Source organism: Panulirus ornatus, chromosome 15, assembly GCF_036320965.1.
Source record: "Panulirus ornatus isolate Po-2019 chromosome 15, ASM3632096v1, whole genome shotgun sequence".
Taxonomy (NCBI): Eukaryota; Metazoa; Arthropoda; class Malacostraca; order Decapoda; family Palinuridae; genus Panulirus; species Panulirus ornatus.
Genome location: NC_092238.1, coordinates 9,082,632 through 9,097,176, shown reverse-complemented (window position 1 = coordinate 9,097,176; position 14,545 = coordinate 9,082,632). Strand labels below are relative to the sequence as shown.

The window sequence follows — 14,545 nt, the reverse complement described above, 5'->3', positions numbered from 1 at the left end:
TTTACCTTTCTCACCACCCAGTCCATGCACAAACTAAACCGTCATGACGGCACCACACATCTGTGGCGCAGGCCCACCTTCCCCTGGAAACTACTCACCCTCCTCCCTTCCTACCACAAGGTTATCTAGAGGAGTACCTGATCAGTGTTTTCAGTGTGTGGAAGTTTCGTTGTGGGCAAATGGGGTCTTGTGATATGTTGAATCAGTGTCTGTCTTGTTGGAAAGATGGGTGATGTACCCGAACTTCCCCACGCCAGATTAACTTCAACCCCGGAGACTGCTGACTGGTCATCTATAATCTTACTGGGAGCCAGACTATTAATCCGAAGACAAGCATAATGATGCATCCTGGCTTCCAGTTCCAATGAGGCCATTTTGGATTGCAAGATGGAGAATGAAATTTAACCTCTAAAGAATGCTAAAAATCGTCGTAAAAAAAAAAAATCTGTCACCGGTATTATGTTGGTTATGTGGAAAGACATCTTTGTAGCCAACTTCATAATCACAGGGTGAAATATGAACAGGTAATGAACCAACCCAATATTTCTGTTGACTGCCGACCGCTGAAGAAAGAAAAACGGTAAAGTCACAGATCTGATACTCACACAGTGGGGGATATATAAAAACACATTGTTACCTTTGGATGATAAAAAGCTTTAGTGATAAATGATCCGTAAGAAAAGCGAAAATGGGGCAGAAAAAAAAATCTACCCAATAAATCATATGGGGCTCGTGGATAAGTATTAATATGCACGGTTTCGTCTCATTAAAATCTGGTGAACAGCACCTCAAACTGTACGCTTTTGGGTTTGACTTCTGATCCTATGTAATTCTATAAGACTCTGGCCAAATAGAAATGAAAGAAAAAAAAGAAAAGGCCCAGGAGTACTGAGCCAAGATACATGCCAAACAAACATAAAATTAGCCGACCCCAAATGGATAGAATGGCGCAAAACCCTGACTGTTGCGAAGACGCAAAAGAAGCAAAGAATTTCGCATACACATGTTTCCCTTCGGGAAACACAACCATGAAAAAAAAAAAAAGTTGACAGCTACAAAATGCCATAACAAGTGTTACTGAGGTTAATATGGCGTGTTAGAAAGAGCAATGATACCCTTCACACATCATTACATCAACAGTTGCTTAAGATCTTGTGGTTACACTTTTTTTTTTTTTAAAGGAAGGTGTGTAAACAATCTCTTCAGCAACAGAGATAAGGCAGCTAAAAACATGTTCTCCGCATTGAGGGAGATATTGATATAATATCACCTAATGACCAGCAATAAGATGAGTTCCGGAGGATGGTGGTGGCTATAAGCTATTAGCATTAAAGTGAAATATGGAGGAATTCAGCCTTGGAGTGGTGTAACGCACGCACGCAATCTCACTCCCTTGGGAACGAGGATAGATATGAAGTCAAAGGAATTTATAGACACTGGATACTATCTGCTTGATATATATATATATATATATATATATATATATATATATATATATATATATATATATATATATATATATATATAATCAGACAAGGGTCAAAGCCTGCTTCTTGTGGATTCTTCTTAAAATCAAATGCCCATTTGGAAACGATCATATCAAAATATCTTCACAGCAAATGAGATTCATTTACCTACGGACTTTCAACATTATCTCTCCATGATAAACATTACAATGGTTCTGTGAACTTAATATGGAAAATTTATCATAAAAATAAACATACGAATGAAAGTTGATTCACATGCAAATCAATAGCGTTTGCCTTCCAGCCCAATCTTCCGACATTCGATTTCGGGCTGGAACACGTCGCTAGAATCGATGTATGTATGAAGAGAGCCTATATGGTTCCAGTGTCACTATTCATACCTCTTTTTGGCATACATCTTTAACCATATCTGGTGATTCTGTGCACCAGGTCTATGATAAGCGCAGCAGTTGCTGTACTATAGGGAAAGAAATTCTGTCGCATTTATGAGGCTGCAGAGCCGCGTAAAGGCGGCCTTCGAGGATGAGGAGAAGAATTACGAGTATATTCGATAAATAAGAACAACCAATGATAACAAATTTGTCATTGGGATACCATGACATTTCGTCATCACGAAGGTATCATTCAAGCGTCCACAACAGGTAAAATACTGATGACCAATAGGGTTAAAAAGAAAAGGTCAAAAAGGAAAATTCTTCTGTCAGCTCTACACTCTTCAACCATTTGTATCCAATGATAACACATCCAAGATACTTTTCTATCTCGCGTCTGTAGTTCTAAGATGGGTGATTTTCACAGCAGTTATATTTTACAGTATCTCGAACCTATTTCCTTTTGCAACCAAACCTTTATATTTTACTCAGCAACTGGTTACTCTGCTTATATATCACAATTATGTGACTGGTTATTTGTATGTTAAGCCAATGCTGTTTTCAAAATGCATTCCCTTGACGTTGTAACAACTGTATCACCGAGAATATATGGCGTTGCCAATGGACTGAAGTTAACTAGTTAGTTACAACGGTATTCACCATTCTAGTTACTATGTATTACTATACAGCTGCTATACGTTCATTGCTTGTGTTAAGTCTGAATAAACACCAGTCTCAGCTGTAACCTAAAGATCTAAAATACTAATCCAACAGAAAGAGGCGTAACCTTATATTTAGGAAGTGATGAACTAAAAAAACGAAACTAAAAACCATCCAATACTCTACCTTGTAGAGATCTTAACACAACGATGGGACTAATCCAAAATGAACGAAAAGTAACTCATATTGTAAGTCGTTTAATCAATCTTACAAAAACTGTAAGAATGAATGATCAACACTTACTTCATATGACCGTAACAAATTGAACAATTCCGATGGCAAGTGAAAATTTGCAACCAAATACACCCTTATCATGGATCACAGCTGTTCCGTGATAATGTCACTGTTGGTCAATAAATATAAGAGTCTAACTGTGCGTCTCTCTGGATGCGTTCAAAACAGCTTCCGCGAGAACCATTTTCCACAACAGCCTCTCGAAGTCACCTTATTAGAAACAATCGCGCACCGTTCAGATGTGTTTAATTTTCGGCCCAATGTACTGTGTAGAAACACTGCAGTGTGGCTGATTAATGAGCCCATCACCGGATAATGAGTAAGTCTCCATTTAAATCATCACTAAGTCTTGACTTTATGAACTTTGGGTTTGCTAATAGAGATGATGAAACAAGAAGTGCACAATATGTGGTAACTACCATGCTGTAGTTTTAACTCATGAGAAATTCTGAATCGTTCTTCTTCTTGTATCATTTTACCTTAAAAGTTATTTATGACAGAAATCAAATGGCCTGAAACTGGTTGCGGACGATACTAGACTTCGACAAGGAAGTCATATACTGACCCTTCCCGAACTACTTACCCTCCAGTGGCACCGTAACATAACTGAAGATAACTCGATAGGCACGTGGCTCTTAAGATAACATGCCACGTCTAAGTCGCCCATGATGGTGCCCTAGTGTGGTGACCTTACCATAGGTGGACACCAGCTCCAGAAAGTATCGGCGCATAATCTAGTGTAAACATTTTGAGACCAGCAACGATAGGTATAGGTGTGTCAGTTGTTCCGGCCGCATGTTGGCAGCTCTGTACTTCTGTTGAGTTGCCAGCGTTGATATATGGAAATATACTTTGCATTTATTCCACGCGTTTATAATTACACACACACACACACACACATATATATATATATATATATATATATATATATATATATATATATATATATAACCACCCATATATTGCATCATTATACAATGTCATTGTATCTGAACACTGTAATGCAAATGTAATACATTACAGGCTGTGAAAATATTCCCGATGGGTAGCGGCATGTTTATCAATCGTGCAATATACCCCTACCCCGTAATCAACTGTGTAAATTGAGTTAGCCAAACTATTTCTGGTACTTAAGAATGTATACTGCCACATTATTTCATACCTAATACACTAAACCTGATCGTCTGCAGGAGTGGTCGTCCGCTCCGAGGCCTGTCGTCTGTAGCACCAGTTTCCAGGTGTCGCCTAATCCAACGTGATGCAGAATTCCGGTGGATACTACCAACCCGCCCGCCGGGCAATGACTGAGACAACCGAACCCTTCCCTGTGAGGTTTCGACTGGCATGTGTAGGGCACCACTGCCCCAAACTGCCTCTGTTTTATACCCCGCGTGCTCATATGGTTCATGATTCGTTAACCACGACCGAACTTTCTCTCACACACTGAACCTCATGTTTGGTATATTACTACGCAGATCGTAGAACATTAGCGGTACCACCCGTCATTTAACTGTTAGACTCGTTCCCATATGGCAACACTCACTGAGGCTACACGTACCAACCCTCCCAACATGTCACAAGTTAAAACGCATGTTTTCGTTAGTCGTCGACCGCACCCTACCCTGAACCGATACTTTCTGCAGCTAGTACACCTCGGTGATGATGATGATCCACCAAGACTGTTGTGGCCCCCCCTCCAGTAGTGGTCCCAGGCCGTGGTCCACCCTGGCCCTTCATGCTTTTTGGGCCCCTAGGATGCTCATCAAACAAAACTGTGGCTCCCCGCCCTGACGGTGACCCATGGATCCGCCACTAAGGGAGTCACGTTTGATGGCTGTAGGCTCTCATCGTCTCTTTGCCATGGTCTCCGCAGGTTGTGACCTCCTTATTTGTAGCTTACCTTTGTTGTAGCCGGTGTTATGGTCGACTTTTTGCACATAACACATAACTGCGACTCTCTCATCTGGTGAGCTAGTAATGCATTATTCCCGATGATTTCTGATGCTGTGGCCTATGAATAGCTACCTACCGTGGCTGCGCACCTCCTGTGCTCGCGGTCTCTTGAGAATCTTTACCAAACTGTCGTGACTTCCCCGTCGGTTCCATCACCACCTCGTCGTAACTTACCGTGACGATGGTCTGTGGTTCCAGATCTGCAGAGGCTGTGGCTCCAACGTAGCGGCTTACCGTGGTTGAAGCTCTTTTACATCAGTGGTCTCCCGGTGGTAACCTCCCACGGTTTTGATCCTATGGTAGTCTGTGGAGACCCACCTTGGTTGTCGCCCCATGTTGGGGATTCTGTTATGGTGAAGCTAAAAGCGTTAGGTGTGGTACAACTGGTAGCCTACCACAGCTGCCAGCGGCTCCCTGGTGTTACTTAACTAGAGTTTTGACTCGCTCATGATCGCCTGCTATATGAAGGACCTTAGTGGTAGCCTATCATGGGTGTGATCCCCTGATGGTGAACTACCATGAATTTCCACCCACCCCTGGTGGTGACCTACCGTTGTCGTGGTCTCTGATGATAACCTACCATCCTTGTGGGTCTACGTATTATCTGTTGATAACCTCCCATCCTTGTAGGTCTATGTTCGTGGTCTCTGATGACAAACCTACCATCCTTGTGGGTCTATGTCAGTTACCTAAAGTAGCTCTGGCCTTCTGGTTATAAACTAAGATAGTTGTATTCTCTGTTGGTGACCTACTTATGGCTTGTGGTCCCTTATGGTGATAGCTACCATGATTCTTGCCCCCTCTGGTGGTGTTAGTCTACCGTGATCCTCGTCCTCTGATGGTGACCTAATGTGGTTGTGGCCCCCTGGGTGGTGACCTACCGTGGTAGAGGTCCCCTTGGGTGGTGACCTACCGTGGTTGTGGCCCCCTGGTGGTGACCTACCGTGACGGTGGTCCCCCCGGTGGCAGGGGTCCCAGGAGAGAACAACGGTGATCTTGCCGTACTGGTCCATGATCTTCCACACCGGCGCTTCATCGTGCAGGCCCAGGGAGTAGATGGTCTCACATACGATCTTGGGAATGGCAGTGATGGCTGCGAGTGGGAGAGCTCAGCGTTACCGAATTCAAGGAGCAGAGCGCAAGGCAAACGGGACCAAATTGTTCAACAAACATATTAAACTTCAACGACGCTATCTGTAGAGGAACTGTTGGCAGTCATCACTAGGCCTACGACAGAATATGTCTTTACTGATCCTGGCCTATGGTTGAACCAAGTGAATGGTGTTGAAAGAGGGAAGAAAGGTTCATACCACGATCTTCTATTGCTATCAAATAAGGAGAGATAAGGTGGCGTCTGTTTTATGAGGGATTGGCATACTATTGACATCAGGTGATATCATAAATGTGGTCTTCTGTCATGTTAATGTGATAAGCAATGTACGATGATTCTCTGTCTGTCAAGAAGTCGCAAATCGGGTCTCTATGATAGAATTAGTAAGACAATATATATATATATATATATATATATATATATATATATATATATATATATATATATATATATATATATAGCTTTATTTTCAGCTGGATGCGCCAGCATCGGCAATTATGCCCTCTCGTCAACAAGGTCGCAGAGAAAATATATTTACACATTTGAAAATTCCGAAGGACTTGGTATCAAAGTCAAAACTAAATTGCAGCACTGCCAAGAAAGAAACTTCATAGTAGAACTCAAGCTATAAAGAAACGAAACTAATGATAGGAATACTGATAAAATAGAACACCAGGACATTGAACTTCTGATCTGAGAACAAAAGAAACTAGTAATGCAATGACAAGAGAGTTCGATCCAGGCGATCATGCAAAAACTGCTGTTGTGTAGCGAGTCTATCTTCAATCTTGCGTCCCTTTTCATTAGTACTGTAGCTGATTTTACAGTTCAAAACTTCTTAGCAACTTACATAGTAAAAAAACATATTTAAATTTTTGTGCAGCTCTCCCCTTCGCAAAAACTCACTTCATCCCGAGATTGTACTCATCTTAGGGCTATCTTACTGGGTATCTCGTCAGGTTATTGTCAATGGCTGAAAGTGTCGCAGTGCTATATGGATGGATAACTAAAGTTCTCTTCAAACTATTACAGTCAGCTCTTACAAAGACCATCAGGGGGGAAAAAATATTGGCATGTATCAAATTAATACCACATAAAAGGAAAAAATCCAAGGCAGTAACAAAGCAAAAGAGGCTTTTAGAAATTATAAATTTTTTGGCTCTAGTTATATATATATAAAAAAAAAAACGCATCCTACTATCCAACTAGCACTGTATGATAGTAAGTCTGTAAGGACCAGACCGACCGAATTCTGACGTTGTTAAATGCTTTCAGCCATACATAACTGATGGACACAATAATGTGACTGTCACCCATACCAGTGTTCGATAGGATATGCCAATTGGTGAATGTACAACATCTGCCTCTTTGAGTGTCTAAAAAAAAAAAAAAAAAACAAACCCGCGATTTGAGAAGCGTTAAGTTTTCTTTTGTCTATGGTCTATGCAAAGAAGTGAAAAGGATTCATAATATTTTTGCCTTGTATCTAATGCTGATCAAAACAGCAGAGGAACGTTAGTTAGGAGGCAAGTGGTTTGTTTGGTGATAGTAGCACATTCCTTCTTAGATGTGATCCCTTACAGAGCTGTTCAGAATTCGGCCGGGGGTCTTGAGGAAAGCCTTTGTCTTAAACATCCAACTTCAAAGTTTTTGATCAAGTATTTTACCCCATGTTGCGAACACAGACCAAAACTAGGGGTGGTGATGGGGGGAGTTTGTGTGTGTTGGGGGGGGAGTGGGGGGAGCATACTCTTAAAGGCTTATGATAAATAACAATGACCTTTATGTTCAAACAAATATTAATGCACATTAATAGATATTACAGAACAACATCTCACAAGAGTTATCTGCATACATCAAACACAAAATCTACGAAAAAATTTTAGTAAGTTGGAATGCAGCAGAGTGGGCGATGGCCCACTGGAATGATGCAACGGGACTTTTAAAAAAAATCCAACATATCAGGAAGATCCAGTCATGTTGAATCTTCTGAGCAATGGAGTTTATAATCTGAGGGAACTTTATATTGCCGAGGGGGGGAAAGAAAAAAGTAAAGTTTTATTGAATTGATCTCGCAACATGGGGACCCAGACTGATGAAAACAGAAGCTGGACAATATATAACCCTACTGTAGCGTCGGTCAGGTCAGAGTGAAGCGGTGGGAGCGAAGTTCGTCCTGACCAGGGGAGGGTGGCGGGCACAAGTCAGCATGCACAACCCAACAGGTACTAGCTGTTCCCTCGACCGCGCTGCCTCGCGTGCTCCAGCGAGTGCGGCACACGAGGGAGGAAGACAACAACAGCTCATACCTGCACAGTTTTGTACTTGTCTGGAGAACTTAAGGCAAACAAGTCAATAAATCACACACAACTCTATTTCATTCAAGGGTAATGCCGTGCAAAGCTTGCATGCTCTTTAGAATGTTTGCGAAGTGTATATTAGGTATGTATGTATGCCTTGCTTTGCGAGTGTGCGTGTGTCTGTGATTGTGTGTGTGTATTTGTGTGCTTATATATAAAACATACACGCACATATATTTTATATCATATATATATATATATATATATATATATATATATATATATATATATATATATATATATATATATATATATATATTCTTATACACTGTAGATTTGCATATATATAAATATCCATATATATCCACTTATATATGTATATATATATATATATATATATATATATATATATATATATATATATATATATATATATATATATAGGGAAATGTTACCGGACTCCCCGTCTGTGGTTACAGTGCGAATGAAAAGTTACCTTCGGCAAGGCTGTATCATGTCAATGAACGAATGGTAGTAGTCTCGCTAACAAACTTCTCGGTCCAAAAGGAGACTATCTTTCCCCTGCTCATGATTGGAGCGCAGCCTTGAAGTTGCAGGAGCTCCAGTAAACAAGCCCTGGGGATGTATGCGAATAATAATAGCCCTGCTGGGGATGGATACAAAAATATACAACCCATGTATCCTTCGCGTCTATGAAATCCTACCCTTTTGTATTACTTTTAAAAGGGGAACAAAAGGAAGAGCCAAGCGAGGATTTCTCTCTATGGTTTATTGATTTGTTCCTCGCACTACCTCAAATCCACTCCATAGTTGTAAAATGAACCGAAACTTGAGCCTACCATTAACAGCCAAGTTCCACACACTATTCCGCTTATCCCCTGATCATAACACCTAGTTCAACTAACAGCCCCCGCCCCCCATATGCCACATCCCTTCAATATTCTGTCCCGTGAACAGCTTTCACCTTCCTGAATGTTCAGGCACTGGTATCTCAAAGCCTCTCTCACTCCATCCTTATATCTCCTTCTCGATCGTCCCTTCCCATTCGTATCCTCCACTACCGACATACAGATCCTACTAGTCAGTCTTTCTTCGCTCATCTTCTCCACATGTCCAAGCAATTTCAACACATCTTAGTCAGCTCTCTCAGTTAGACTGTGACACCTCGCTATTACACAGCTTTTCCTTACACAATCAACCCTCCTCAAACCAAATACTCTCCTTAGGAATTTCCTTTCCAACACGTCCACCATATTCTGTTCCTTTGCGCTTAGGGTCCGCGATTTGCGCCCATTCAACACCGTCGGGACTATTATATACCTTTCAACATTCCCTCCTTCCCCTTAACAATGACCTCTCCTTCGACACACTCCTAAATGCACCAAGGATCTTTGCCCCTCTCCTACTATATGACTCACTTCGGCTTCCATGGTCCCATTCATTGCCATGTCCACTAAAAATTACCCAAAGTACTCTACTTCCTCCAGGAATTCTCAGTTGAAACTCGCACTCAAACCACTCTGTCAAACACATTCAGGTGCGACTGTGTTAGAAATATTTTTGTTTCAGTGTGCAGGTGTTGAGAGTTTATAGTTGTTAGCTTGCCAGTGACCACTCTGTTTTTTTTTTTTATGCTCTGCAGCTGTTATGTTTACTTTTGACAGGGTGAATGTAAAGGCAGGTGAGGCATACTTTAGGGTGGAGAGGATGTTCTCTTTATCGTAGAATTTACGGAAGGATTTTTTTTTCTATTCACTTCTGATGCTGATCAGTGTTCTCAGAACGGTTGGTTTGTCTATGGCTTTTGTGTTGATGTTTGCGATGTATGGAGTGAATATTGTGTGTATCGTACATAATACCTAGTACGACTGCAGTTTTGTGTAACCTAGTATGACTGCAGTTTTATGTAACCTATAACAATTTATACAACCCTAGGATTCATTTTCTAGGGCCCCTGCATCTTCAAGGCAGAACTTCTATCAGGAGCAGAGAAATGACAGATCCCCTTTGGAGCTGGAATGTCACTGTTGGGACCGCATTCCTTTTCGAAAGTAAAATGATACAACCTTGCCGAAGGTGATTTTCCGTTTGCAGTGTAACCTCATGTAGACGGAGTCCGCTATCACCTGTGTACGCTCATACGTACATATATGTAAATCCATAGATAAGTTATTCATACAATCCCAGACCCATTAAATGGCTCCTCTGCAGCTTTAAGGCTGCCTTCCACTCATAAGCAGGTAGGTGATGGATCCCTCTGGAGTGAAAAGTTCCTTGGCGAGAGTGTCATTGTTTTAGGCCACTGACGGTGATGAAATTTTCACTCGAGGCGTAAGTTTACGCAGGCTGGGTCCGGTAACACCTATATGCATCCTTATGAAGATCTTTCAGCTCAGGAAGCTGGCCACGTCCACCGGTCGGTACCCCAGGTCATAAAGCGATGTGATGTGTGTGCGTCTGTGTGCAGGGCAAATGAGTAGTAAGTGCTCGGTGTCTTCTTTATGAAGTTGCATCGTGGGCATGAAGGGTCGTGGGATATGCTGAAATGGTGCTTGTGGTGTTGTAGTGATGGGTGATGTCCAGAACGTTGGCGGGAGAGTGTGTGACTCGTGTTTGTCTGGGGAGTGTGGTTTCTGATGGGTGTATGGCTGGTGAGTTGGTGTTTAAGAATGGGTGAGGAGGTCAGCTGTTTAATTCTGTCAGTGTCTACGTTTGGAGTCAGCGGATCTGCGAGTAGAATTGTCGAAGTGTGAGGCATGGGTAAGACTTTTAACTTCTACACGAGGGATGGTATTTAGCTATATAGAGTGGCTTGGGTGGAAGGTCTGGGGTTGTTGCATAGAAATGAGTGCCGAGCATGTTGGGGTGGGACTACACTGGGAAGGTCTTTGTTTCATTATGAGGGCGTTGAATAGTTCTTGTTTCTTGGCAGTGAGTGTTCTAAGTGCACTATTTCATGTGTTTTGCAGATGTGTTATATCTAATTTAGAGAAGACCAACCGGGTGAGGCATATCTTAATGTGTAGGGGATAAATAATCTTTATAGGATACTGAGGGATTCTTTCTCTTGTCCATATCTGGTGCCAGTTAGTGTTCCGAGGGCACTCAGTTTGTGTGTTGATGTTATAAGTGTGGGGGAGTGAATGTCTAATGTCTTATCGTTTGCGAAGCCTAGAATAGTTGGTTTTGCTCAATGGAATAGACTCTTTAAGGAGATGAAGGGTGTGAGCTGGATTCATGTCTGTCTGAGGGTTAAAAGAAGGATAGAAGACTTCTGTGGAGATACAGACATCCTGTTCTGGATGAGTCACTGTTCCAATCGTGAAATGTAGAGCTGCATGTTTGATGCTGCAAGCTTTTGCCTTTGCCTCTGTGGTGTCAAGGTGCTGTGATGTGACTGATACTGTCTACATAAGAAAGGATCTTCATGTTCCGGTTTGCCTGAGGCAATGGGAGGTCGTTTATGAAGAGGTTGTAGAGAAAGAGAGAGGAAAAAAAATAACTGCTCCTTGGGGAATTCCATGCCAGAGTTTAAGTGTTTGAAAGGTAGAACCATTGTCAGGACACTGGTATGACGTCTGTCCGGCCATGAAGATGGCCAGCCAGTTCTTATCGCTATTGCGTAGGATGGTGTCAAGCATTTTTCTTTTGGATATTAGGAGACAGTGGCAAATGCTATGTTGTAGTCTATTGCCACTAGTACTGTGCGGGATGGGGGTTGTGGTTGGTTGAATCCATGTGCAATATGTGGTGTGAACTCAGTGAGCTGTGATGGTAAAATGCTTAGGTCTGAAGCTATGCTGTGTGGGTGAGAGTGGGATGCTCCGTCTGATTCTGTTGTTGATCATTTTTTTCAGAGTTCGGGTACTGAGGATGGAAGTAATACAGGCCAGTGGAAGGTGAGAAAGATGGGTGATTTGGAAGGTTTTAGGTTATGGTATTATGTTTGCATGTTTTCAGAATATAGGGATTTTGTTATGTCGCCAGTAGTAATGAAGATATCTGTTAGTTCTTGGAGTGCAAATGGGCCATAGTGTTTTTATGTGAGGGTTCGACATGTCATCAGGTCCTTTGTCAGAAGAGCTCTGTAAGGTTCTACTTGGACTGCTTGTATGCAGTACGGTTTGAGTGTGAGTTTTGAATTGAGAGAACCCGGAGGAAATGGGGGTGTTTTAGGTGCCTGAGAGTGGATATAGCAGTGGATGGAGTTGAAGTGAACCAGTGGGTGGGTGAGGAGGAGGTCAAATGTCCTAGGTGCGCTGAAGAGTGTGTGAGGTCACTGTTTATGAAGGGAAAGACAGATATACATGTCAGAAGTGCAAGCAAAAAGGAGAGAGAGAGAGAGAGAGAGAGAGAGAGAGAGAGAGAGAGAGAGAGAGAGAGAGAGAGAGAGAGAGAGAGAGAGAGAGAGAGAGAGAGAGTTGGAGCGATCTGGTACACAGGGGGCGACGTGCTGTTAAATGGGCTGAACCAGGGCACTGGAATTAGTCAAGGGAAATCAGGGAAAGGCCTGGGGTACTTATATGAGGATGGGAATCTGGTTCGGCGCCGTGCCGTTCCTTCATCTGATCCTGGCGCTACCTATCTTACACGGGGGAACGGTGCAGGAGGGTGTAAGTGATGCACGGGATAAAGTGAACTGGAGCGATGTATGAGGGGAGGGAGAGTGCTGTCAGTGGACTGGACCAGGTCATAAGATGCGATCAGGGGAAACCATGAAAAGCACTATGGGGCCTGGTTGTGGGCAGGGAGCTGCGATTGCGACGCATTATTACACATGACAGCTAAAGAGTGGATCTGAGCGAACGAGGTCATCTCTGTCATTTTCTGGCGATATCTCGCAAATGCAGGAAACGGAGAACAATGAGAACTATTCTCTCTCTCTCTCTCTCTCTCTCTCTCTAATATATATATATATATATATATATATATATATATATATATATATATATATATATATATATATATATACACCATTTCCCGAGTTAGCTAGGTAGCGTCAAGAACAGATGACTGACCCTTAGAAGGAAAATCCTCACTTGATTTCCTTCTCTGTTACTTCTTTTGGAAAAGTAGAAGAGGAGGGGAGGATTTCCAGACCCTCCGCTCCCACCCTTTTTAGTCGCCTTCTACGACACGCAGGGAATACGTGGAAAGTATTTTCTCCCCTATTCCATGGATAATATATATATATATATACATATATATATATATATATATATATATATATATATATATATATATATATATATATATATATATATATATATATATGGTTCCTGCAGCTTCGAGGATGCACAATGCAGATGCAGGGAAATGATGGACTCTTTTTGGAACAAGAATTTCCTCAACGAAAGTAATCAATTCCTTTGATTAATGATGACACAACTTCGTCGAAGGCGGCTTTTACCCATGGTGTAACCTCAGGCAGAAGGAGCCCGACGACAGTCGTATAGGCGCTGCCAGACTCCGCCTGCTCGAGGATACACCACGAGTGTAACACGAGCGAGCCTTTCTCGGTGATCCATTGGACTCTCTGTTGGCCTTTAAGACTAGGCTTCGGTCACTATGGTTCCTTCCCCCTTTGATCCTGAGGCGCCTTCGATATAATCTGCTGCTGCTAGGTCGCCTGTTTGGAATGACTGTGGTCAAATTAGTGTATGATAATCTATAAGGCTCTTGAATAGCGTTCTTTGGTGGGATCAAAGTGGCTTTCACGGTTAATAATGTACGGGTAACAGAAACCAATGCCCAGTCTATGGAGGACCAACACCTAATACATGGGCCCCTTGGTTCTACGTTTCGTCCATGAAGGAGCAAGAAACAAACCCACAGGCATTTCTATCAAGTCTTCAGGGCCAACGTGTGGTAGCTTCAAACCTGACCCAGATTCGGCATTATCTCCCTGCAAAATTTGGCGCCTCTATGTGCTACGGTTTAGCTATGAAAGTGTAATGTCAACAAAAGCACAAACACCCGAAAAGGGGCATGAACAGACTCACTCTAGCTGTGGTTGTGCCGCACGTGGGAAGTTAGGTTTCGTTAGCATTTATCATTCGTGGACGAAAAGGAGCATAATCTTGTCGAGGATCTTTCACTCCAAGGGAAGCCATCTTTTCCTTGGTAATAATTGTGGCGCAGTCTTTAAGCTGCAGGATCCCCGTAAGAGAGGATATATATATATATATATATATATATATATATATATATATATATATATATATATATATATATATATTTTTTTTTTTTTTTTTTTTTGCCGCTGTCTCCCGCGTTTGCGAGGTAACGCAAGGAAACAGACGAAAGAAATGGCCTAACCCACCCCCATACACATGCCTTGATTCAATC

The 14,545-nt window shown here is 42.1% G+C and overlaps 1 protein-coding gene across 6 annotated transcripts in view; it reads right to left on the bottom strand.

Annotated features, from left to right (window-relative positions):
• The window catches only part of Drep2 (DNA fragmentation factor-related protein 2), a 282,308-nt gene that overhangs the window by 166,259 nt on the left and 101,504 nt on the right, over positions 1–14,545 (bottom strand). For 5 of the 6 annotated variants that reach the window (XM_071670467.1, XM_071670463.1, XM_071670465.1 and 2 more), the window contains one exon: positions 5,709–5,858. The exons of the other annotated variant lie outside the window; for it this stretch is intronic. In XM_071670467.1, the coding sequence (XP_071526568.1) occupies positions 5,709–5,858 (150 nt within the window). The remainder of the gene's footprint in view (positions 1–5,708; positions 5,859–14,545) is intronic. 6 annotated transcript variants of the gene reach the window in all.